Source organism: Bufo gargarizans, chromosome 6, assembly GCF_014858855.1.
Source record: "Bufo gargarizans isolate SCDJY-AF-19 chromosome 6, ASM1485885v1, whole genome shotgun sequence".
NCBI classification, from domain to species: Eukaryota; Metazoa; Chordata; class Amphibia; order Anura; family Bufonidae; genus Bufo; species Bufo gargarizans.
The window spans coordinates 378,534,429-378,562,428 of NC_058085.1; the positions used below are offsets into that span (position 1 = coordinate 378,534,429).

The following is a 28,000-nucleotide window of genomic DNA, read 5'->3' on the forward strand; positions in this document are numbered from 1 at the left end:
GAGCAGCGGGCGATCCGTCCGTAGAGAGAACGTCGCGCACAGAAACGAGGCGGGAGCTCCTGGTAAGGACTTTATATGCATGTATAATACAATTTATACATTACATATATACAGAAAGCATATATGCCGATAATTGACATCCGGTCGAGGAATATATTATTTTCTTACAAGCTTCTCGTCTCCAACATTAACATTTACTCCAAAAACATCTTAAAAAGAAATTAAAATAAGAACAGGGCGGATCTAGCAGCACATGAAGCAGTGATCGCCGGCGCCACGAGCAGTCCGCTGTCAGGTGTCACACCAGGACCGGACATGATCTGTCAGGTTCAATATTCCGTAAAATCGACAGCGATTCCAGGTTTCGCTCTTAAATACAAAAGTGGAAAAGTTTTAATTTAGCTTTTTCTTGCGTCCGGTATTAAAGCCGAGAATCCGTGCAGTGTTCTCCATACGGTGCGGACAGGACGTAACCGAGACGACTGCTCCGTGCTGCTGCGGACGCCGTCATCTGAAGTGTTCGGGGTAAAATACTTGATGCCTTTTTATGTAAACAGACTTCGCCCGCCCACTAGAACATCTGATGACATCAGTGGCTTCCAATTCATAGCAATTTTGAGTCTTAAAAAAAAAAAATCATCATGCATGCGAAACTCAAACATCCAGCGGGAAAACCCCAAACGACTAAAAAGTTCTGTAAAACACATAAGGTAACGGCGAGTAAATCCACGTGCGACGTCTCTTGTGCGTGCAGCTTCAGCCCGGAGAAGACGCCTCTAATGTCTTCGTCCGATTTCCCTTCTTTCCAAAATAAAGTCTTTGCTCAAACATAAAAACGAATTAAATACGTAAAATTTGGTCTCGTAGGTGCGGAGGGGACAGTCCCTGGCGACGGCGTCAAGGCGTGGTGGAGCTGTGGTACTTGACAAAGGCAATGGCAGCCAGTTCTTTGCAGAATTCTTCGAGCACGATGACCCCCTCTAACAGCGTCATGTGGTCAACACTGTGGAGAGACGACAGACTGAGGATAGACGTAGACACCCCCAGAGTCAGGGTGTACTGGTGCGTACGCAGCCAGAGAGCTGAGTGACAGTGGTAATGGTGGCCACACTGGTCGCCCGCCATTAAAGGGCTATGCCTATAGTATAAAGTGATGGCGTGCTGCCAGGATGTACTGGTGCGTACGCAGCCAGAGAGCTGAGTGACAGTGGTAATGGTGGCCACACTGGTCGCCCGCCATTAAAGGGCTATGCCTATAGTATAGAGTGATGGCGTACTGCCAGGATGTACTGGTGCGCACGCAGCCAGAGAGCTGAGTGACAGTGGTAATGGTGGCCACACTGGTCGCCCGCCATTATAGGGCTATGCCTATAGTATAAAGTGATGGCGTGCTGCCAGGATGTACCATCACTTTATGATCGGGGAGAGTCCAACCTCTTGGACCCTACCAATCCTGGGAATGAAGGGGGTGCAGCAATGTGACCCAATCCCCCCGAGTGGCCCCTACTCATCATAGAGCAGCGATGGCTGACCTCCGGCACTCCAGCTGTGGTGAAACTACCACTCCCAGCATGCTCCATTCATTTCTATGGAGTTCTGAGAACAGCCAAGGAAGTGTACATGTTGGGAGTCGTAGTTTCGCCACAGCTGGAGTGCCGGAGGTCAGCCATCACTTAGAGTGATGTGATATCCCAGCGATCATTACAAGATTGGGAATAGCCCTTTAAATACCCCCAGTGTTACCTGTTAAGAGATAACGACCTGGCCGCGTGTCATGGAACTAGACCGCTTTACCATTCTGGAATCTGGGAAAGCTGAGTGAAATACAATATGGCCGCCACGACTATTCCTCAGCTTTCGGATCATTATGAATGGCAGATGTGCCTACATTTGGGGCAGGTAGGCGACATGCTGCTGTTCAGGAGGCTAGAAAATAGGGGTGACAACTAATATGCTCAAAACTACAACTCTCACAGGGGTTGTCAGCCACTGTTTTCTGAACGTCAGATCTGCCACATGATACAAGAGTGAGGGAGGCATCAAGTTCACGAGGAGGTAGGGGACCGATATGGCGGCACGCACTTACATTGGACCATCGGGCTCCAGCCCCAGTAACCTCTTCCTCACCAGCAGGAGTTTAGGGGTGAAGTCTGGGATCCGCTGAATTCTCACCATGAGATCTCCAACCACCTGGACGGGAAAGACACCAAGACTGTGAGGACTACGCTCCTCATCCTCCTAGAACATTCACTATGAAGTCTGCATCCTCTCTATAACGGAGATCTCCCCCTGATTAATGCGTCTCTCTAGAGCATAGCTAAAACTATCAGTTACTGGGAAAGCTGGGTCACAACCAGTAACATTACACAGGTGGACCCCCTGAACGGCGATCAGAGCAGGCGCTGTACACTGTGCAAAGGATGTGACATGCAGGAATCTAAGAAAGCTGTGACGAAAATGGAGGGTTGTCATCCAGCTTTCCCAGAAGGGTCTCAGGCGAGGACAACACGAGAACTTACACCTACTCAGGACTGTACGCTTTTACTGCGTCCATGGGTTAAGAACACTATCCGGCTGCAGGGAAGGGATGAGGGAAGACGTGCTGACTGATGTTCAGGACAAGTCACTGTTCTGGGGCTCCCAAAAACCCTGGTAATAATCGAGAGCTTCCCTCTGCTCTGTACGGATGGGGATCGCCACTGAAAGCAATAGGAGTTAGGGCGTATTCACATGCGCTGGTGACAATGCACCAAAACTGCATCACCGCACGTAGAAGACAAGACACCCGCGTTCTGCATGGGGGGACGGGCGACGGGGATACAATTCTATTGTTCTCAAGCTTATGGGCGAATCTTGATTGTAGAAAATGGTAGCCCCCACGTACAGGACTTCTATTCCCCTATAGAAACTGGTGCTGGTATACAGCCCGACGCTGGGATTAGCGCGTACACCCCCCGCAGGTTCTTTATGATTCGTGTATACGGCACAGGACAGATACTGGTTTATCTATAGCGGCTGTGCAGGAATGTGTATTCCCTGGATGACCCTCGGGGACGTATACCGGGGCGCGTCCTCATATCAGGGTCTGGGGTCTCAAGTTTTCTCTCTAAATCTCTGTCCCGCTGTGTCCGAGAAAGAACTCACCCTGACGATGACCGAGAAGAGGGAGCGGCACCCAGGGGCCAGGTTGACGTAGGGGTCCAAGAGGAATTCATGTACGTGAGGATGAGGGAAGAGAGAGAGCTTGGAGAGCACAGACGTCACCTGCAGGTTCACATCATACGGCTGCGGGGAGAAGCGGCGTCAGTTTAATGAAGTCATCAGCTATAAGCCCCGCCCTAACCACAAATCCCGCCCCTTATCATGGTCACAAACCCGCCCCCTATGTCTCTAGTAACAACCTCCAAGTCTGTGCCCATAGCAGGTGATGCCCTTAGCAGATGACCCCCACATTAGGCCTGCCCAGTGGTAATGCCCCTATAGTGCGGCTCGCTGACCCCCTCCGTCGTCAGGAACATGTGCAGTAACTGACCCTTCTGGAGCCGATCGGAGGTCAGCCATTGAGAAGACAGTACCTGATCCAGTATCCGACCCATCCTGTCAAAGAGAACTTTCAGGAAATGCCCCTCGAAGAACGGCGCTTCTAGATTGCACTTCTCTATGGGCTTGGCGGTGCCGGGCCAGTCCCAGCGCAGGCAGATTGCACAGTAATCCCGGAACTAGGAGAACAACAAGAAGCAGTGAAATCGTCACATGGTCCCCGCAGCAGCAGATATCGGCATGAAAGGACCGGACCAAACACCCACAATCCTTAGATAAAATCAAGATGACTGCTTGCCGTCAATGAATGGGAACATCACTATCACAGAGCGAAAACATGACTTTTACTGAAGGGATATAGTAAAAGGTAGGGGAACCAAAAACAACCAAAAATAATAAAATCAGAGAGGTGCAGACAGGACCACGGAGGGATAATAAATAAGCAAAGGGCGGGAGGATGAAGAGACCCCCTGACCCTACACTGCAGCCTAATTATTACTAATAATCTGCTGATCCTCCCGGCAGGTGGTGGGGCGGCCGCCGCACTGTAACCATTCCTCTGTCCTCAGTGATCGACACGGGGTCCCTGTTGGGGTATTTAGGGTACAATGTATGGTCAGGGGGTCCCTTCATCATCCCTGCCACGGCACATCACAGCGGTGGCCTGTGCATTTACAAATTTACAGGACAGGTGTTCGGCGAGGCGTTCCCTATAAGGGAGGGCGCTCCAGCATTGGGGGAGGCCCAGGGGGCGAAGACATCTCACTGCTATTCACTTTAACTAATCTACATGGAAAAATAATAAAAGCAAGCAAATCTAAATTTTACATTTCCCAGTTACTGACAGCAAGCAGGAATCTTACATAAGAGTTGAGTGCAGTGGCAGAAAGAAGCAGAGCTTTTCATTAGAGTTAGCTTTCTTCACATGAGCCGGGCCCCATAACAATATTACTATTGATGGACTTTCACCAGGATAGGTCATCGATATATATGGCTGGCAGGCGTCCAGCCTATCACCAGGATAGGTCATCGATATATATGGCTGGCAGGCGTCCAGCCTATCACCAGGATAGGTCATCGATATATATGGCTGGCAGGCGTCCAGCCTATCACCAGGATAGGTCAACGATATATATGGCTGGCAGGCGTCCAGCCTATCACCAGGATAGGTCATCGATATATATGACTGGTGGGCGTCCAGCCTATCACCAGGATAGGTCAACGATATATATGGCTGGCAGGCGTCCAGCCTATCACCAGGATAGGTCATCGATATATATGACTGGTGGGCGTCCAGCCTATCACCAGGATAGGTCATCGATATACACTCACCTAAAGAATTATTAGGACCGCCATACTAATACAGTGTTGGACCCCCTTTTGCCTTCAGAGCCGCCTTAATTCTACGTGGCATTGATTCCACAAGGTGCTGATAGCATTCTTTAGAAATGTTGGCCCCATATTGATAGGATAGCATCTTGCAGTTGATGGAAATTTGAGGGCTGCACATCCAGGGCACGAAGCTCCCGTTCCACCACATCCCAAAGATGCTCTATTGGGTTGAGATCTGGTGACTGTGGGGCCATTTTAGTGCAGTGACCTCATTGTCATGTTCAAGAAACCAATCTGAAATGATTGGAGCTTTGTGACATGGTGCATTATCCTGCTGGAAGTAGCCATCAGAGGATGGGTACATGGTGGTCATGAAGGGATGGACATGGTCAGAAACAATGCTCAGGTCGCCCGTGGCATTTAAACGATGGCCAATTGGCACTAAGGGGCCTAAAGTGTGCCCAGAAAACACCCCCCACACCATTACACCACCACCACCAGCCTGCACAGTGGTAACAAGGCATGATGGATACATGTTCTCATTCTGTTTACGCCAAATTCGGACTCTACCATTTGAATGTCTCAACAGAAATCGAGACTCATCAGACCAGGCAACATTTTTCCAGTCTTCAACAGTCCAGTTTTGGTGGAGCTCGTGCAAATTGTAGCCTCTTTTTCCTATTTGTAGTGGAGATGAGTGGTGCCCGGTGGGGTCTTCTGCTGTTGTAGCCCATCCGCCTCAAGGTTGTGCGTGTTGTGGCTTCACAAATGCTTTGCTGCAGACCTCGGGTGTAACGAGTGGTTATTTCAGTTGCTCTTCTATCAGCTTGAATCAGTCGGCCCATTCTCCTCTGACCTCTAGCATCAACAAGGCATTCTCGCCCACAGGACGGCCGCATACTGGATGTTTTTCCCTTTTCACACCATTCTTTGTAAACCCTAGAAATGGTTGTGCGTGAAAATCCCAGTAACTGAGCAGATTGTGAAATACTCAGACCGGCCCGTCTGGCACCAACAACCATGCCACGCTCAAAATTGCCTAAATCACCTTTCTCTCCCATTCTGACATTCAGTTTGGAGTTCAGGAGATTGTCTTGACCAGGACCACAACCCGACATGCATCGAAGCAACTGCCATGTGATTGGTTGACTAGATAATCGCATTAATGAGAAATAGAACAGGTGTTCCTAATAATTCTTTAGGTGAGTGTATATGACTGGCGGGGGTCCAGCCTATCACCAGGATAGTGCATTCTGTGCATTTTCATTTTTGAAAAAAATAAAATAAAAATCTGTTACAGCGTTTTTAAAAAAAATATTTTAATAGTTTGGACTTTTCGGAAGTGGCGATATGTGATACGTTTATTTATTTATTGTTTATATGTAAAATTGGGAAAGGGGGTGATTTATACTTAATATTTTGGTGGTGTTTTTTTTTTTTTTATAACTATTTTCCCCCTTAGGGGCTAGAACCTGGGATCTTTTCATCCCTTGTCCTATTCACTCTAACAGGGGGTTCAGACCTGAGCGTTCTGAAACGAGCGCTCTGTAAACGCCGGTACAATCGCACATACAGAGACAGGCGAACACACATTGTCGCGCGTTCCCGAAAGTCTATGTACGGGAACGCGCGACAAAACGCCTCAAAAAAGCTCAAGAACTTGTTTGAGCGTACAGCGTTTTACAGCACGATCGTACGCGCTGTAAAACGCCCAGATGAGAACCATTCCCATAGGGAATCATTGGTTTCTCCTTGTTGAGCGTTTTACAGCGTGTAGGAACGCGCTGTAAAACTCTCAGGTGTGAACTTAGGGTAATAGATCTCTATTGTGGTGACCAGGACGTCACACTCTCCCTGCTGTCCTGTGCACACAGCAGCAGGGAGATTACCATGGCAGCCAGGGCTTCAGTAGCATCCTGGCTGCCATGGTAACCGATCAGAGCCCCAGGAATACACTGCTGAGGCTCCAAACAGAAGCTGCCACTGCCACCAATGAGGAGGAGGGGACCCTGTAGCACTGCGCCCCCAATGATAATTAACGTTTAATACAGGAGGCGGGTGTGTCGGTGGCAGAATCACACAGCCGGCACCCTGCCTCTGATAGGGAGCTGCGATCAGTGGCAGCAGTTAACCCCTCAGGTGCGGCACCTGAGGGGTTAACTGCTGCTGATGGCAGCTTTCTGTCATGTGGGCTGGGCACCGCCTCCTGTATTTGTATTAGACGTTAATTACCATTGGTGGCGCAGTGCGCCCGCCCCCCCTCCTCACTGGCCGCGCGGCACAGGGGGAGGGGGAGACAGCGACTTCTTCTCCCCTGTGCTGCTGAGGGAACATGGCGCGCTGACAGCAGAGCGCTTATGGTCTGTAATAGCGCGCTGGACGCATTATCGGCACAATAGATGGAGCTGGAGATACCCCAAAACCGGTGATCGGGGTGTTAGCCCCCCGCCGATCAGACACCGATAGCCTATCCTGAGCAGAGTCCATCAATTGTAAAATCCTGGAAAGCCCCCACCTACCTGTCGATGGGCGTCTCTGAGGTAGGTGTCATAGCCGGTGCCTTCCACTTGATATGAAGATTTTGCTTCATCAGGAACCAGACAGAGAAAGCTGCAAATAAGCAGAAAACATTGCAGCGGCTTCAGTGACGGACATTGTGACCAGGCCTTTACCCTGGAGCCAGGCGGCTGGGGGGGGGGGGGGGGGGGATGCTGCAGACATGTTATACACTACAGGGGGGGGGGGGGGGGGGAGAGATGCTGCAGACATGTTATACACTACAGGGGGGGGGATGCTGCAGACATGTTATACACTACAGGGGGGGGGGGGGGGGAGAGATGCTGCAGACATGTTATACACTACAGGGGGGGGGATGCTGCAGACATGTGATACACTACGGGGGGGGGGGGAGATTCTGCAGACATGTGATACACTACAGGGGGGGGGATGCTGCAGACATGTTATACACTACAGGGGGGGGGAGATGCTGCAGACATGTTATACACTACAGGGGGGGGGGGGAGATGCTGCAGACATGTTATACACTACAGGGGGGGGGGAAGAGATGCTGCAGACATGTTATACACTACAGGGGGGGGGGAGATGCTGCAGACATGTTATACACTACAGGGGGGGGGGGATGCTGCAGACATGTTATACACTACAGGAGGGGGGGGGGGGGAGAGATGCTGCAGACATGTTATACACTACGGGGGGGGGGGAGATGCTGCAGACATGTTATACACTACGGGGGGGGGGGAGATGCTGCAGACATGTTATACACTACAGGGGGGGGGGGAGAGATGCTGCAGACATGTTATACACTACGGGGGGGGGGGAGAGATGCTGCAGACATGTTATACACTACGGGGGGGGGGGGGGGGAGAGATGCTGCAGACATGTTATACACTACAGGGGGGGGGGAAGAGATGCTGCAGACATGTTATACACTACAGGGGGGGGGGGGGGAGAGATGCTGCAGACATGTTATACACTACAGGGGGGGGGGGGGGAAGAGATGCTGCAGACATGTTATACACTACGGGGGGGGGGGGGAAGAGATGCTGCAGACATGTTATACACTACAGGGGGGGGGGGGGGAAGAGATGCTGCAGACATGTTATACACTACAGGGGGGGGGGAGATGCTGAAGACATGTTATACACTACAGGGGGGGGGGGGATGCCGCAGACATGTTATACACTACAGGAGGGGGGGGGGAGAGATGCTGCAGACATGTTATACACTACGGGGGGGGGAGAGATGCTGCAGACATGTTATACACTACAGGGGGGGGGGGAATGCTGCAGACATGTTATACACTACAGGGGGGGGGGATGCTGCAGACATGTTATACACTACAGGGGGGGGGGGAGATGCTGCAGACATGTTATACACTACAGGGGGGGGGGGGGGAAGAGATGCTGCAGACATGTTATACACTACAGGGGGGGGGGGGAAGAGATGCTGCAGACATGTTATACACTACAGGGGGGGGATGCTGCAGACATGTTATACACTACGGGGGGGGGGGGAAGAGATGCTGCAGACATGTTATACACTACAGGGGGGGGGGGGGGAGAGATGCTGCAGACATGTTATACACTACAGGGGGGGGGGGGGGGAAGAGATGCTGCAGACATGTTATACACTACGGGGGGGGGGAGATGCTGAAGACATGTTATACACTACAGGGGGGGGGGGGATGCCGCAGACATGTTATACACTACAGGAGGGGGGGGGAGAGATGCTGCAGACATGTTATACACTACGGGGGGGGGAGAGATGCTGCAGACATGTTATACACTACAGGGGGGGGGGAATGCTGCAGACATGTTATACACTACAGGGGGGGGGGGATGCTGCAGACATGTTATACACTACAGGGGGGGGGGAGATGCTGCAGACATGTTATACACTACAGGGGGGGGGGGGGAAGAGATGCTGCAGACATGTTATACACTACAGGGGGGGGGGGGAAGAGATGCTGCAGACATGTTATACACTACAGGGGGGGGATGCTGCAGACATGTTATACACTACGGGGGGGGGGGGGAAGAGATGCTGCAGACATGTTATACACTACAGGGGGGGGGGGGAGAGATGCTGCAGACATGTTATACACTACAGGGGGGGGGGGAAGAGATGCTGCAGACATGTTATACACTACGGGGGGGGGGGGGGAAGAGATGCTGCAGACATGTTATACACTACAGGGGGGGGGGGGGGAAGAGATGCTGCAGACATGTTATACACTACAGGGGGGGGGGAGATGCTGAAGACATGTTATACACTACAGGGGGGGGGGGGGGATGCCGCAGACATGTTATACACTACAGGAGGGGGGGGGAGAGATGCTGCAGACATGTTATACACTACGGGGGGGGGGAGAGATGCTGCAGACATGTTATACACTACAGGAGGGGGGGGGAGAGATGCTGCAGACATGTTATACACTACAGGGGGGGGGAATGCTGCAGACATGTTATACACTACAGGGGGGGGGGGGATGCTGCAGACATGTTATACACTACAGGGGGGGGGGAGATGCTGCAGACATGTTATACACTACAGGGGGGGGGGGAAGAGATGCTGCAGACATGTTATACACTACAGGGGGGGGGGGGAAGAGATGCTGCAGACATGTTATACACTACAGGGGGGGGATGCTGCAGACATGTTATACACTACGGGGGGGGGGGGGGAGAGATGCTGCAGACATGTTATACACTACAGGGGGGGGGAAGAGATGCTGCAGACATGTTATACACTACAGGGGGGGGGGGAAGAGATGCTGCAGACATGTTATACACTACAGGGGGGGGGGGGGGAAGAGATGCTGCAGACATGTTATACACTACAGGGGGGGGGAGATGCTGCAGACATGTTATACACTACAGGGGGGGGGGGGATGCCGCAGACATGTTATACACTACAGGAGGGGGGGGGAGAGATGCTGCAGACATGTTATACACTACGGGGGGGGGAGAGATGCTGCAGACATGTTATACACTACAGGGGGGGGGGAATGCTGCAGACATGTTATACACTACGGGGGGGGGGATGCTGCAGACATGTTATACACTACAGGGGGGGGGGAGATGCTGCAGACATGTTATACACTACAGGGGGGGGAAGGGGGGGGAAGAGATGCTGCAGACATGTTATACACTACAGGGGGGGGGGAAGAGATGCTGCAGACATGTTATACACTACAGGGGGGGGGGGGGAGATGCTGCAGACATGTTATACACTACAGGGGGGGGGGGGGAGATGCTGCAGACATGTTATACACTACAGGAGGGGGGGGGGGAGAGATGCTGCAGACATGTTATACACTACGGGGGGGGGGGGGGGGGAGATGCTGCAGACATGTTATACACTACGGGGGGGGGGGGGGGGAGATGCTGCAGACATGTTATACACTACAGGGGGGGGGGGGAGAGATGCTGCAGACATGTTATACACTACAGGGGGGGGGGAGATGCTGCAGACATGTTATACACTACAGGGGGGGGGGGAAGAGATGCTGCAGACATGTTATACACTACGGGGGGGGGGGGGGGGGGGGAAGAGATGCTGCAGACATGTTATACACTACAGGGGGGGGGAGATGCTGCAGACATGTTATACACTACAGGGGGGGGGGGGGGAAGAGATGCTGCAGACATGTTATACACTACAGGGGGGGGGAAGAGATGCTGCAGACATGTTATACACTACAGGGGGGGGGGGGAGATGCTGCAGACATGTTATACACTACAGGGGGGGGGGGGGGAGATGCCGCAGACATGTTATACACTACAGGGGGGGGGAGATGCCGCAGACATGTTATACACTACGGGGGGGGGGGGGGAGAGATGCTGCAGACATGTTATACACTACGGGGGGGGGGGGGGGGAGAGATGCTGCAGACATGTTATACACTACAGGGGGGGGGGGAATGCTGCAGACATGTTATACACTACGGGGGGGGGGATGCTGCAGACATGTTATACACTACAGGGGGGGGGGGAATGCTGCAGACATGTTATACACTACGGGGGGGGGGGGGGGATGCTGCAGACATGTTATACACTACGGGGGGGGGGATGCTGCAGACATGTTATACACTACAGGGGGGGGGGGAGATGCTGCAGACATGTTATACACTACGGGGGGGGGGGGGATGCTGCAGACATGTTATACACTACAGGGGGGGATGCTGCAGACATGTTATACACTACAGGGGGGGGGGGGGGGGAGATGCTGCAGACAATACGTTCAGAAATGTGTACCCCAAGATGGTGCCTTTAAAAACATAACGTACTGATTTTATTAAACCTTAATGAACAGCAATACCAAGAAGAATATAAACTCCAGTTTATGCGATATGATAGGTTTCATTTAATCAGAAATGCGGTAAATCATATACGTGTGACGTTTTGGCCACAATCCGGCCTTCATCAGACTGGTACCGCTATAGGGACTGCTCAGATGGCGGGCGTAGTAATCTGCCAGTGGTTATAATAACGCGTCACACGTATAGGATTTACCGCATTTCTGATTAAATGAAACCTATCATATCGCATAAACTGGAGTTTATATTCTTCTTGATACAACGGGTGGGGACTTGACTTCCAGTAGCGTTACCTACAAGAGAGCGCCACAAGCTTTTCTCTTCTGAACAGTAATACCGCCACTCACATTTTGCGGCGTTCATTTTTTGCCATAAATTACATAACTTTATTCTCTGAATTGATACGATTACAGTGATGGCAAATAAATCCTTTTCATTTTTTTACATGTCACTTTTTTTGCATAATAAAAACCTTTAAATTTTTTTTAATGTTTTTGGTATTATTTGGGGGTACATAACCCTTTTCGATTTATTGTTATTCCATTTTTATTCTGTGGGGAGTAATTCTGGCATCTTTACATGATAACTGTAGTGGGGTCATTATGGACACAGGAATCTCAAATATGTGGAGTGGATTTAATTTTTGCATTCAATTGAAAAGCTTTTTTTCAGTAGATAAAAAAAAAAATTAACATGAGATTTTGGTTTATTTAATAAAACGTTATTTAACTTTTTTCAACCGTTTACTAGTCCCACAAGGGAAGTTAATGGTCGATCTTTTAATTTCTTTTATAATATGCACCACGGTCCCTGAGACGACCGTATCTACCACTTGAGTCCATAACTTTATGGAAAACTGGTAATCGGTTCCAAAGACCCAAATATCGCCCCCCCAAGATCAGATAAAATACGCAGATAACCAAGACAGATAAAGCAAGTCCTTACATAAGCTTCCGGTTTGACGCCCCTGCAGCCGCGATCGGCTCCACTTGATATATGAAAAGGGGAGCAGTGGCCATTGATCGGCTGCAGCGGCATCAAACAAAAAGAGGTTACATATATTGGGACCAGAGACAAGCAGCAGAGGCTGGGGGGCGAACGAGCTGCGACCCAGCGCTGGCGATCAGGTAAGTACGATCACCAACATGAGTCCCGCCAGTCTGAGGGCTCGCAGCTTTAATGTCTGCATTTTCTGTAAGGCTGGAGGACACTGAACTATTTTTTTTATATATATTTTGCAATGGGTGACACTGATTCATGATGAGGACCAGCAGAGATCTGATGGAGGGCTCGCATGGCGCCGGAGTGAACCCAGCAGCTGATATTTTACGTAGGGGCGCAAGCTGCCTGCACTCACCTGTTGACGATTTTGTGCACTTCGGTTTTACCATCAGTTCTCTGATGATCGGGCGTAATGGGAGGCGACGCGCTCAACCACTCCTTAGATAAAGTGTTGTCCGGAGAGATGTCTGTAAATATCGGATCTTCTTCAAGATCTCTGCAGAAAGAGAGAACATTAATCAGGTTACTGAGAAAATGTGAGAATAATGAGAGTGAGGGTCCCGCAGACTGGAGACGTACACGGCTCCTGGGATCTGCCCGTTCTCCACCACGTCCTTGTCCTCCGGACACGGGGGCTTGTACTCGGTGTAGTTCCTCTCCTCGAGGTTTCGCAGGATCAGGTTATATAGGATGTGCTCGTTGGGTTTCTGTAGTAGATGCTCGAACAGCCGCAGCGTCATAATACTGATCTGTGGGAGAGAGATGATTACAAGGAGCGATGCACAGGAAGACTCAGGACTGGCTGACGTTTGTTGCCCCGGAGCCATACAGAAGAAAACACATTTTACAAACCTCATCCACGTTAACTGTGGATTCAAACATGGCGGCGGGAGAAGGGGGGGGGGTTCTGCTGCGATATCCCAGAAATCCACAACAAATCTCAAAGAGGCTCTGTCAGCATGATCAACCCTAATAAACCAGGCATACTGCCTGCTAGGGCTCAGCATGCTGATTAAAATCTTACTTTTCTTTCGTCTGTATGCTAAACAGCTGCAGAGATATGTGTGGTTTTTTTCATATGCAAATGAGCAGTTGGAGCACCAGGGGGGCGGGCTGAATCCTTAGAGCACTGCTGTGTAACATCCCCTCTCCTTGATGGGGCTAGATATCAGCATGCTGAGGGCAGAGCACGTACATACCAGACACACTATGTACTATAGCATTACCACATTGAGAAGAGTTAATTTCTCTGTTTAGAAAGTTAATATACATATTACTGCTTTATTCACAGGCACAATATAGGATTATAAAGAAACCAGTAATATTTGTTAGCTTTCTAAGTATAGAAAAACCATCATTCTCTATGTGGTAATGCTATAGCTTGGTAATAAGTGGTCAGCATTGCATGTAGAGATTCTGTTATTTTTTCCCTCCCTCATTTAACCCAGTAGTGTTTTTATGCTTAGAAACCTACATATTACTGGTTTATTCACAGGGACAATGTAGGATTTAGGGTTCTTTCGGGTATCGAACTTTCGATACCCAGTCGATACTTTTGTCCCTGTATCGACACGATACTGGGATTTGCCTTTTAATCGATACTAGGCAGTGCGTAGCGCAGCCCAGTATCAGAGAATATGGATCACGCTGCTCTCAGCGCGCACCATGTTCCCTCAGCAGCACGGGGAGAAGGAAGCAGTCTCTCCCTCCCCCCTGTGCCGCTGCCACCAATGAGAGCGCAGAGGGGTGGAGGAGGGGAGGGGCTGTGGCCACTGCGCCACCAATGATAACTAACGTTTAATACATTACAAATACAAGCGGCAGAAACACATTGCCGACACCCTGCCTCTGACAGGGTGCTGCGATCAGCGGCAATTAACCCCTCAGGTGCCGCACCTAAGGGGTTAACTGTCGTTGACCGCAGCGCCCTGTCAGAGGTCGGGTGCCGGCAATGTGTTTCTGCCGTCGGCTGTATTAGTATATTAAATGTTAATTATCATTGGTGCGCCCTCCCCTTACTCCCTCGTCCCCAGTATTAAAAACATTGGTGGCGCAGTGCGCCCCCCCTCCCCTCCCAGTATTAAAACCGTTGGTGGCAGTGGCCACAGAGTCCCCTCACCTCCTCTCATTGTGATCGGAGCCCCAGCAGTGTAATCCCAGGGCTCCGATCGGTTACCATGGCAGCCAGGACGCTACTGAAGCTGTCCATGGTCAGCTCCCTGCTGCTGTGTGCACTATGCAGGGAGAGTGTGAGCTCCTATTCACCCTGATAGAGATCTATTAGGGTGAATAGGACCAGGGATTAAAAGATCCCAGATTCTGGCCCCTAAGGGGGGGAAATAGTTAATAAACTGTAAAAAATAAATAAAATAAATAAAAAAATAAAAAAAAAATAATAATAATAATACACCAAAATAGTATAAATCACCCCCTTCCCCAATTTTACATATAAAATATATAAACAATAAATAAATAATTACATATCCCCATGTTCAAAAAGTCCAAAATATAAAAAAATCTCTTATGCAGTGTTTTTTATTAGTCACCTTGTCCACACTGCGAATTTTTTTTTTCGCGTGGTATCGAGTATCACAACACTTTTTTATGGTATTGAAACAGAATCAAAATTTGGGTATTGAAACAACCCTAGTAGGATTATAAAAAAACAGCAATATGTATTAGCTTTCTAAGCATAAAAAACATTATTCTCAACATGATAAGACTATAGCCTTTTATTATGGGTCAAATGCGAAAGGAAAAAATATCCAAAGGAAAAAATTAAAAATCTAAGTCTGTCCAAGATTAAAACCTGGGATTTCTACATAAAAAAACTGACCACTTACCACCAAAGCTATAGATTTACCACATAGAGAAATGTTTTTTCTTTTTCTATACTTAGTAATCTAACACATATTACTAATCATGTAGTAACACATATTACTACCTCATTGTAGTGTTTTCAGTAAAGGGGCTGTATATAAAGTCGTTTGGTGGTGCACAGCAATAGAAGTCCAGAAGAAACATGTAGCACTCGCCACTAAGTTTCCAGTATTTTATTCGTCCATTAAAATGGGGCTGACAAAGGTGCTCCAATGAGCCGAAGTAAGTTATTCACCGATTTTTAAAGTGGAAAACCACTTTAAAACTTGAAACCAAACTCGTCTTCGGTTCCGACAAGTACCTCAGATCCTAAGCAGAGTTCCGTTTCAGATTTTAAAGTGTTTTTCCACTTTAAAAATCAACTACCTTTAGGACAGGGGTCCGCCACCTACGCCCCCTCAGATGTTGTGAAACTATAGCTCCTGGCATCCTCCGTTCACTTCTAAAGGTTTTCTGAGAACAGCCAAGAATGCTGGGAGTTGTAGTTTCACCACAGGTGGGGTGCCGGAGGTTGCTGGCCCCTTTAGAGGGATATGGAACTATCAAGCAAAGAACAGGGGGCGCCCTCACCTCGTCTGATATGTGGTTGCAATGTTCTATGAGGCGATGGCGTAACGGGACGCTCTGAATGGTGCTCAGGGTCTCCGGCTCTCGTTGCTCTCCCAGAAGGAAAAAGACAATCTCCTCGAGCAAAGCCTCAGACGTGACCTGGCGCACAATTCTATGAAGAAGGGAGGTGGCCGTCAGGATCCCGATCTCCGACCTGAGGAAGTGAAAATGACAACAATTTACCTGAACTGATACATTATATCCAATCTGTACTGCTACTGTGTTTAGCTCACTGAGGATCGCCTAGACTGGATACAGTGTAGCAAACCATCAGCTGTGAGAGCAGGGTTAGGGCCGCTGGATACAAGAAGTTTCCATTCACTGAGACTGAGCAGAGGTACAATGAGGATCGGACAATAATTCATCCTAATTCACACAGAAAGGCCTTGTGATAACGATTATCCTTCCTCTGGATCTGGCGACACCGAGTGTCAGCGCAGCATTAAAGCTGAAGCTACTACTGAATAACGCGGACGCCGCCCCTTTAACTACAGATACTAAGGATACTTACGTCTGCATGAGCTGCGGCTCCAACACATTGACCAGGAACCTCTCCCGCACCGACCGCGCCATCGTAGTGGCCACCATCTTTAGAAAAAGTAACATGTCATAGTAACCATGTCTTATTACACTCAGATGGACATACAGCGCTTCATCGGTCAGCGCCACGCGTCAGGAATTCACGGTGAATTCCTGCACAATGAACAGATAGATCTGCATGGCAATACAAGATGGAGGGGTTTCAAGTGAATCACTTTAAAGGGGTCGTCCCAGAACTGAAGAAATTACTTCTGCTGCAGAAACAGTTATAAAATACAAAAAAGCAGCCATACCCACCTGGTAAAGGGTTGTCTCATCTAGGAGCCTTATAGCCATAAATGTCGGATAGATGCGGGTCCCACCTCGGGCCCCGGCCCCCATTAATCCTGGCTGGGAGCGGACGGGGGGCCGTGCGTGGCTCTCACCATCCACTTCAATAACACTTCCGATAGTTGCCCAGTGCGCTGACAGACGCGCTGGCTATGCCATAAATGCCCCAGACCAGACAACCCCTTCCAATCCCCCCGCCGCTCCAGCCGTCCCCTCCAACCTTTTTGTATATTCCTGGAGCAGTTGCAGCCCCTGTGGTCACGCGGCGCGCACACAGGCATCACCATCAAGGCCAATGACTGCTTCAGTGGACAAGTGGATGTACGGCACATCATCACCCCAGGAAAATATAGACTGACGGGGGCAGCTCACAGACAACCCCTCAAACACGGCCTAATACTGCGCCTCCCCATCCTCCAACTGTAACACTATATAGAGCCAGAGACAACTCCAGGAGACGGTGGGGGAGCATCGGGCGAGAAGAGGAGCATACAGGGTCTACAGAAAGTATTCACGCCCCGGACGTCACCTGTATAATGACCTGAACCACCAATGTGTGACCGACGGCGACCCCTGAAATCACTCACCCTGTGCGCCTCCTTAATGAGCTGGTCACAGTAATCAAACCAGGACAGGAAGGAGATCAGAGCTCTTTTTCCAGGGAAGGCTGAGGCGTCCTCCTTAACATTGTATGCATCCAGCCTGCGGAGACAAAAGTGGGGCAAGTTTAGTCCATTACTGCACTGCCGACCACTGCTACACTGCCGACCACTGCTACACTGCCGGACCACTGCTACACTGCCGGACCACTGCTACACTGCCGGACCACTGCTACACTGCCGGACCACTGCTACACTGCCGGACCACTGCTACACTGCCGGACCACTGCTACACTGCCGGACCACTGCTACACTGCCGGACCACTGCTACACTGCCGAACAACTGCTACACTGCCGAACAACTGCTTCACTGCCGAACAACTGCTACACTGCCGAACAACTGCTACACTGCCGTCACACCCCCTGAAAGTAGATGTAGCAATATGGTGCAGTATGGACAGCCACTATTATAGGGAACCTGTCAAGCAGCAGCAAGCCGTCCACACCTGCCCAGAGCAAACCCGTCGGCCTCTGCAAAAAGAAAGGAATTCAAACTTACTGGAAGAAGAGTCCGGGACTCCTCTCCAGCGGCACTGAGTGCATGAGCACTGCGGCGGTGACGCGGGGGATGTTACACCTTGCTTCACTGCGCATGCACTGCACACTGCAGCTTCATCAGCACAGTGCAAGCGAGTCTGCAGGGATGGGTGGGTGAGCTACAGGCAGGTTCGGGACCACAGAATCCAAGTGTATAATGGGATGTAGCCCCAAACCGGGTGACACATTGCCTTTAAGACGCAATATTAGGACATGGAGATGTAAAAGAGAAGAGACCAGCAGCGAAGAACAGCGTTCTCTGACATACGAGCACACTGGCGGATTACATGGACGCGCCACTGATTCCAAAAGCTGCAGTGTAATTAAAGGGGTGTTACATTGATCTATCCTCAGGATAAAAAAACTAACAAAAAGCAGGTCGCCATAGTTTTTTGGGCTTTGTTTTTACGGCTTTTCCGGTGCGATAACACTAATTTATAGATTTATAGTTTTAAATAAATAAAAACAATAGAAGCAATGAACAAAAAAGGCGAACAGACAAGACACAGCGTTCACCTTCCGGGATAAATACGTTTATATTTTGATAATTCCGGCATTTTGCGATGCAGCAATGTCAATTATCTTTTTTAATATGGGGAAAAGGGGTCATTTATTTTTTTATTTCCTTTTATACATAGATTTTTTTTTTTAAGTCCCAAGTGACTTGAACGTGCAATCATCTGATCGCTTCTCCCACAGTCTGCAATAAATATTCATCGCAGTCTATGGGAGATGTTCCTATGGAGCCCAGTCACAGGCCGGCTTCAGATCCTTTAGAGGGCCCGAGGCCGCCACAGCAACCAAACAGCTCCTTCGGACCCCCAATGCATCTGAGGGGGATAAAAACAGTGGAAAACTGGTGGCTATGGTGCCTGCTCAGCCGAAACCCTGCACTTTATTTAGAGACACTGACGTCATTGGAAGCGTTTTGGACTAGCCTGAGGATAGGTCATCAATATCCGAATCCCGGAAAACCCCTTTAAATCCAAATGTTACCGAGGCCCCTTTAAATGGGTTGTGCAGGATCTCCGTGGGTCTGGGGCTCCCGTCACTGCAGGCACGGAGCAGGTAAGTACAGATTACTTCACAGGTACCACTGACTGAACAACCCCTTTAAGTATTCAGTCTGTCAGGACGGGATCCCAGGGACTGATACAGACACCAATGAAACAAGGACCCCAAAACAGAGTGGGACATTCCCTGTACAGAAGCCTCTTACCCCCAGTTAATCCCCTCCACAGTTTCTATGTCCAGGGGGTCGATGGACTGTGGAAGAGCCCGGTACAGGGAGGTCAGCCGGTCGGTCAGCAGCTCACATACCGCGGTGTTTTGCGTAAGGCACTTGGCCGCGGCCTGCTCCGGCAGACTCCCCAGTAACATTAACCCTTCGCAGGCTTTCACAGCTATGCGCCCGTCCTGGAAGAGATGACAGAGATTAGATGCCGGATTCCGGCACACACAGCACGGCCATATCTGCAGATATCAGACCTACTCACCGGGCTCTTTGTCAGGTTTAATAAGGAATTGACCAGATTATAGTCTTGCAGGATGTGATTGGTGGACGGCCCGGGGGCAGCGCGGGCTTCCAGCTTGTCTATGGGGGCAGAGCTCGCATGTGCTGCGCTGCTACCTGCCCCTGGAGGCTGAGCCTGCCCCGTGTCATTAGCCACAACCTCCTCTGTGCTGCCCCCAGCGGCTGCCCCCAGGTTCCTGGAAGGTCCAGCGCTGTCCGACGTCTTCACTTTGCTCTGGGAAGATAAATGAAGCAGAATCAGATCTCTCCTGTACAGACATGCCGACCTTAACAGGCACAACTCATCGACAGGGCTGGTGCCGTTTTTGGAATAAAGCAGCCATCTTTGTCTAGTCCTGGACCGCCCCTTTAAGGAATGTCAGCATTTTTTGATCTATTAACATAATCCAATATGAAATCCCCATAATTCAGACTCTGAGGACAGGACGGCTGGGTGCGCCGCCAACGCTTACAGTCGGTAAGACACTTTAACCCTTTTGCTATAATAATAATAATGCCGATTGCGGTAATTAAAGCCTTTAGATGCCGTGATCAAGTGAGATCTTGCGCTTCCGGGCTTATTGGCATACTCTGCGGCCAATAATCCATTTCAATACATTCAGCCTTGCATTGAAGCTGCAATTCTTATTTTGGCCACCAGGTGGCAGGCCAACATAAGTAATGAGCAATAACTGGATTTTAAAAATCCATGACCGTTCCGATTTTTATTTATTTTTATCGATTTTATACACTCAAATACAAGCTTCAAAACCGTTACAAAAAAGTAAAGAAAAAAAAAAGTTAAAAAAAAGTTTAACTCGCCCCCTTTTTCTGTATAATAAAAATTCATAAATAACAAAAAATTTACATTATGGGTATCACCGCAACCGAAAACACCTGCACTAAAATATTTTCCCAATATGGCGAATAGTGTAACGGAAAAAAAGGTCAAAATGCCATTATGTCATTGCTTATCTCAACAAAAAAAACATAATAAAATGTGATCAAAAAGTCACCCACTCCAAAATGGTATCAATAAAAACGACAGATTGTCCCTCAAAAAATGAGCCCCCACACAGCTCCGTAGACATAGGTATAAAAAAGTAATAGGGGTCAGAATATGGTGATGTAAAAAAAAAAAAAAAAAAACATTTTTAAATTTCTTTTTACACTATTTAGACATACAAAACCTATACATATGGGGTATTGTTGTAATCGTACTGACCCAGAGAATGAAGGGCAGGGGTCGGTTTTGCAACAAAGAGAACGCCGTGCAAACAAAACCCGTAAAACGGTGGAGGAATTCATATTTTTTTCCAATTCCACCCCATTTGGAATTTTTTTCCTGCTTCCCACTACATTGTATGTCATAATAAATGGTGGCACCGGAAAGTACAACTTGAGCCCTCATATGGACATGTGAACGGAAATCTAAAAAAAGTTAGATAGGGAAGAAAACCCCAAAAAACCTCCAGTATCCTAAGGGTTAACCTCTTAAAGACTGGGAAACTTTTTTGTTTGTGCTTCACCCCAAGAGCCAGAACTTTTTATTCTTCCTCTGCCGTCTGCGAGGCTCGTTTTTTGTGGGCTCAGTCGTCTTTTCTAATAGTTTGTGTGGTTCCAGATGCGGCCTCTTAGCCTTCTGCCGAGGGCAGGCCTGCGGGGCGATGAAAACCCGCTGGTACTCACCAATCACATCGCCTACAGTAGGGGCCCTTTCCCTCAGTAAACCACATAGCGCAGGCATGCTCAACCTGCGGCCCTCCAGCTGTTGTAAAACTACAACTCCCATCATGCCTTGCTGTAGGCTGATAGCTGTAGGCTGTCCAGGCATGCTGGGAGTTGTAGTTTTGCAACAGCTGGAGGGCCGCATACACATTCGCTCTCTCCCGACTCCCTGCCAGCTCTTCACACACGTGTACGTGTAGTGCGTGGGACGAGCGGAGGAAGACCCTTCTGGCGGCAGCCTATTTCCCAGGAGAAGAAAAGGATCCAGTAAATATCCATTTTGCCCGATCCTGGCCTCCCCCGACATCATCTATTGGAGGAGGGTTAGACGCGCGCGCCCCCCCCCCCCCCCCACATCGGTGCGTCGGCAGCTTTAGACAGACGAGCACCGGCTCCATTCTGCACGCCTGCAGATAACAGCCCCTTAGTGGCTACAGTAGTTAAGGGGTTAACATGAAGGTCCTCTCCTATAGAATACGGGCGCGCTGTGACGCCGGCTCCCCGCAGCTCCAGAACTTACCTCTAGAAAGAAGTTGACGAGATACGGGTCCTGCCTCAGTTTGGCGCACACGATGCACAAGAACTGGATCTCTTCGTTCTCGGTCGGATTGGCCAGGACTTCTCCGCACAGACGGATGAGTTTCTGTCACAAAAACCAAAGACGATAAGAGGAATTTCACGTGAGATTCAGCAAGGAATGGCTCAGTGCTCGGGGTCACAGGGGCTTCTGATTCCATTCCTTGACAGCAAGCAGAGAGGTCAGGTGAGGAATTTCAAACAAAGAGGCAGATTTAACTAAGGATTTAGCGCACTTTTATAATTTACGTTTTTTTTTACACTTCTCGCCACTATTCAGACATGGGCGGGACTTGTCGGGAGTGGGAGGGGCCACCTGTGACCCAACAGGTTTACAGGCGCGAATTACAGCTCAAATCTACACCAGCTACGGACAGCGAGGAGACGCGCCAGATACAGCTGCAGGCACAAGTCTCTTAAAGGGTCACTAAGTCTTCAAAGAAATGTTGGCAATCAAAAGTTTAGTTCTGTGGGGTCCGAGTGTTGAGACCCCCTGAACCCCTTGGGCGAGGTGAGAGCGCACTCTCTCCTGGCTGCACGAGACAGGCTCTATGCAAGTCTATGGGCCTGACTCAATTCTGTCCTCAGCAGTAAGAGGCAGTCATCGCTTCCAGGGATCAGTGGGGGTCTCAGCACTTTTGATATGGCTCTGGGACAGGGACCAGCAACCTTCAGACCCTCCAGCTGTGGTGAAACTACGACTCCCAGCATGCACGCCTGCTTAGCTGTTTCCAGAACTCTCATAGAAGTGAATGTGGCATGCTAGGAGTTGTAGTTTCACCACATCTGGAGTGCAGGAGGTTGCTGATCTCTACTCTAGGACCCTTATAAATAAATGTGGTGACTTCAGATTCCCCGAGGACGAGCTTCTTATACACGGGGCAGGTGACGGGGCGAGGGGCGGCTCTGCTCACCAGGACGGGGCGGTGCACGTTGATGTGGGGGAGCAGAGGCTGCTTGATCCTTCCTAAGAGCTTGGTGTAGAAGACCAGGACCTGCTGCTTCATGCCCGGAGGACACTGCGGAGAAGACACAACACTGACGAGCGCCGACATCACCAGCCAGGAAGATACAGCACGTTATGTGTATGCGGGTGACACAAGAGGCCAACGGTCTGGAATACTGATAACCCAGCATCCGAACGAGCCTGAAGATGCTGGGGAAGTAGTACTTTACTTGCATTTATTTCCATAAGCCATACAGCTGGGGGAACACGCCATCAGGGTAATGGCACATGAGGACTCACGTCGGCCTTGCCCAGTGTGTACAGGGTCTCCAGGACTTTATGGTGCAGTAGGTACTCCATGCAGGGCCCCGTCTCTCCAGACTCGCGCTCACTTTCCTCCTGCACCAGGATGTCCAGCATCTGCTCCAGGTGGGACGGGATGTTGGTGTCGGTCACTGGAGCCTTGTCATCTGATGTGGGGGGCGACAGAATTAGAGGTTATAAAGGTCTGTTCCTCCGCTACCTGCCATACACACTAAACCAGTGGCAAGACCCACAAGACCATTATTAACCCCTTCCCTACCAGCACGGTACATGTGGAGCGATGTGTAAACAGCAGAGGCCCGCAGCTAATTATGCCGACTGCAGTCATTACAGCCTCTAGATGCCATGATCAAGTGTAATCACTGCATCTAAACAGTGAAAAACCCAGAAGCGGCATTACCGGCATCCCCGTACGGCCAATGGGGATGCCGGCAAGTCACGTTAATACGTTAGGTCTCTCTGAAGAGAACCAGCATATTAGAGCTATACTCATGTTGGCCAGCAGGTGGCAGGCCAAAACAAGAAATCAACAATTCTCATATTACCACGCTCCTGTACGGAGTGCGGAAATACTGAATAATGATCATAATAAAAAATATATAGTGAATGTGGAAGCCTCCTACACTGGCTACAAAAACATGTAAAAAAAAAATATATTTAAACATTTAAAAATATATAAAATTTAAATCACCCCCTTTTTCCTTACAATAAAAAATAAATACATAAATATAAAAAAAATATAAACATCATGGGCAATTATACCCTACATAGTGACAAAAAAAAAAAAAAGGCCATCAAAATCTGCCTTCCAGAAACCACATGGCGTTTCTTTCCTTCTGCGCCCTGCCCTGTGCCCGTACAGCAGTTTTTTGACCACATATGGGGTGTTTTTATAAACTACAGAAACAGGGCAATAAATATTGAGTTTTGAATTTTTTTTACTCCATTTTAACAGTGTCATGAAGGACAATATGTGACGAAAAAACAAACTCAGAACGGCCTGGATAAGTCAAGGCGTTTTAAAGTTATTACCACATAAAGTGTCACATGTCAGATTTGCAAAAAATGGCTCTGTCAGGAAGGGGGAAATGAGCCCGTTCCCTAAGGGGAACGTCCTGTCCGATTTCCGAGCACTTATGCCGATCCGCGTTTAAAGGGGTTGTGGCACTCGGTGGAGTGCTGTGTCTTCTTCACTGTACGGCAGACACAGCGCCACACATTGTGTAGTGGTTGTACGTGGTACTGCAGCTCAGTCCTATTCACTTGAATAAAGGTCATGTGACAGGAAACCCCCCCCCCCTATAAGAGGGTGAACGCTGCTCCTAATAGGAGAGGGGGCTGAACAGCGACAACCACAAAGGAGCCGCTGCCTTCTGACAACCCGCCTGACTGCTGCGGGGCGATACACAGATAATGGGGCCCATATATTCACGAGAAGAACCACAAGGGGGGGGAACGTTGTGTCCTGCCAGGTCCCCGCATAGGACAATGACCCCCATCATTCTGCAGCACGGCTATTCACCGAATCGCAGCAGAGACGACCACGAGGACGAGCGCCGTCTCCGCCGGACACTTACCGGACGTCTCGATGTAATAATGGGTGATGGCCTTCCAGTGGTAGACAAAGTCCTCTTGTAACGGCAGAGAAGGAGCGAGCTGCGGGAAGAGGAGGCGGTCAGAGAACACGACAAAAACCGCAAATCAGTGCCGCCAGGAGCCCTAGAAATGGTGTTACACACAGTGCGCGGCGGCGCTACACACAGTGCGCGGCGGCGCTACACACAGTGCGCGGCGGCGCTACACACAGTGCGCGGTGTGAGAGGGTCTTATATATTATGCAGTCTTGTATACATTGTTAGGACTCTTGCACACAAACGGATTTTCTTTCCGCGTCCGATCCATTTTTTTTTGCGGACCGTATCCAGAACCATTCATTTCAATGGGTCCGCAAAAAAAGAAAAGTTACTCCGTGTCCGTTCCGCATAATAATAGAACGTTTCCTATTGTTTGCATCACAGACACGGATAGGACTGTTCTATTAGGGGCAGCAGTTCCGTTCCACAAAATACGGAATAATTTTTTGAGGATCCATGTTTTACGGACCGCAAAATCCATACAGTCGTGTGCATGAGCCCTAACACTGCGCGGTACGATATACATTGTCGCCCCCTCCGTACATAGTCGCCCCCCGCCGGCCCCTCCGTACATAGTCGCCCCCCGCCGCCCCCTCCGTACATAGTCGCCCCCCGCCGGCCCCTCCGTACATAGTCGCCCCCCGCCGCCCCCTCCGTACATAGTCGCCCCCCGCCGGCCCCTCCGTACATAGTCGCCCCCCGCCGGCCCCTCCGTACATAGTCGCCCCCCGCCGGCCCCTCCGTACATAGTCGCCCCCCGCCGGCCCCTCCGTACATAGTCGCCCCCCGCCGGCCCCTCCGTACATAGTCGCCCCCCGCCGGCCCCTCCGTACATAGTCGCCCCCCGCCGGCCCCTCCGTACATAGTCGCCCCCCGCCGGCCCCTCCGTACATAGTCGCCCCCCGCCGGCCCCTCCGTACATAGTCGCCCCCCGCCGGCCCCTCCGTACATAGTCGCCCCCCGCCGGCCCCTCCGTACATAGTCGCCCCCCGCCGGCCCCTCCGTACATAGTCGCCCCCCGCCGGCCCCTCCGTACATAGTCGCCCCCCGCCGGCCCCTCCGTACATAGTCGCCCCCCGCCGGCCCCTCCGTACATAGTCGCCCCCCGCCGGCCCCTCCGTACATAGTCGCCCCCGCCGGCCCCTCCGTACATAGTCGCCCCCCGCCGGCCCCTCCGTACATAGTCGCCCCCCGCCGGCCCCTCCGTACATAGTCGCCCCCCGCCGGCCCCTCCGTACATAGTCGCCCCCCGCCGGCCCCTCCGTACATAGTCGCCCCCGCCGGCCCCTCCGTACATAGTCGCCCCCCGCCGGCCCCTCCGTACATAGTCGCCCCCCGCCGGCCCCTCCGTACATAGTCGCCCCCCGCCGGCCCCTCCGTACATAGTCGCCCCCCGCCGCTCCTCCGTACATTGTCGCCCCCGCAGGTCCTCCGTACATTGTCGCCCCCGCAGGTCCTCCGTACATTGTCGCACCCGCGGCTCCTCTATACATTGTCGCACCCCCGGCTCCTCTATACATTGTCGCCCCCGCCAGCCCCTCTATACATTGTCGCCCCCGCCAGCCCCTCTATACATTGTCGCCCCCGCCGGCTCCTCTATACATTGTCGCACCCGCGGCTCCTCTATACATTGTCGCCCCCGCGGCTCCTCTATACATTGTCGCCCCCGCCGGCTCCTCTATACATTGTCGCACCCGCGGCTCCTCTATACATTGTCGCCCCCGCGGCTCCTCTATACACTGTCGCACCCGCGGCTCCTCTATACATTGTCGCACCCGCGGCTCCTCTATACATTGTCGCACCCGCGGCTCCTCTATACATTGTCGCACCCGCGGCTCCTCTATACATTGTCGCACCCGCGGCTCCTCTATACATTGTCGCACTGTCGGCCCCGCTCAGTCAGTCGGAAGCAGCTGCCATTGGCTCCGGCTCAGTTCCGGCCACATCATCCCTCCTCGTCTCCCGCTGGGCGTCTCCTCCCTCCCAGAAATCCTGCTCTGGTCCCCGGGCCTTCCCACAGGAGAGTCCCCGGCCTTGGGCCTAGCTACACGGAGGCCGCGGCTGAGGCCCCGGGCTGGAGTTGCAGCCCCTGCTGGTCACTCACCACCTCCACGGCATGCTGCAGGATGGACGTGAACTTCGAGAACATCTTGTCCCGCTGCTGCTGCAGCTTCTCCCGGGAGGACCTGGAGAAATCCGAGACCTTCTGCCGCCGCCGCTCCAGAGTGCAGACTACACAACACACACAGCGACACACAACAACACAGCGGAGCCGAGACAGCGCCGGGGACTACACAGCACTGACACACTGCTGCCCCTGCCGGCCGCTGACAGAACTACACAGCACTGACACACTGCTGCCCCTGCCGGCCGCTGACAGAACTACACAGCACTGACACACTGCTGCCCCTGCCGGCCGCACCCAGAACTACACAGCACTGACACACTGCTGCCCCTGCCGGCCGCTGACAGAACTACACAGCACTGACACACTGCTGCCCCTGCCGACCGCTGACAGAACTACACAGCACTGACACACTGCTGCCCCTGCCGGCCGCACCCAGAACTACACAGCACTGACACACTGCTGCCCCTGCCGGCCGCTGACAGAACTACACAGCACTGACACACTGCTGCCCCTGCCGGCGGCGCCCAGAACTACACAGCACTGACACACTGCTGCCCCTGCCGGCCGCACCCAGAACTACACAGCACTGACACACTGCTGCCCCTGCCGGCCGCACCCAGAACTACACAGCACTGACACACTGCTGTCCCTGCCGGCCGCACCCAGAACTACACAGCACTGACACACTGCTGCCCCTGCCGGCCGCACCCAGAACTACACAGCACTGACACACTGCTGCCCCTGCCGACCGCGCCGGGGACTACACAGCACTGACACACTGCTGCCCCTGCCGGCCGCAAGCAGAACTACACAGCACTGACACACTGCTGCCCCTACCGGCCGCACCCAGAACTACACAGCACTGACACACTGCTGCCCCTGCC

At 51.1% G+C, this 28,000-nt stretch overlaps 1 protein-coding gene across 1 annotated transcript; it reads right to left on the reverse strand.

Annotated features, from left to right (window-relative positions):
- Positions 1 to 57: 57 nt before the first annotated feature.
- On the reverse strand, positions 58 to 27,299 carry FHIP2A (FHF complex subunit HOOK interacting protein 2A). The gene is made up of 17 exons (XM_044300272.1): positions 27,093 to 27,299; positions 24,932 to 25,010; positions 23,331 to 23,500; positions 22,999 to 23,103; positions 22,029 to 22,151; positions 19,764 to 20,015; positions 19,487 to 19,683; positions 17,659 to 17,773; positions 16,713 to 16,789; positions 16,163 to 16,355; positions 13,292 to 13,461; positions 13,068 to 13,208; positions 7,392 to 7,482; positions 3,576 to 3,719; positions 3,145 to 3,285; positions 2,087 to 2,190; positions 58 to 1,003 (listed from the first exon to the last, which is right to left on the reverse strand). The coding sequence occupies exons 1-17, from the start codon at positions 27,135 to 27,137 to the stop codon at positions 898 to 900; spliced, it is 2,253 nt and encodes a 750-aa protein (XP_044156207.1). The 5' UTR covers positions 27,138 to 27,299; the 3' UTR covers positions 58 to 897.
- Positions 27,300 to 28,000: the final 701 nt, after the last annotated feature.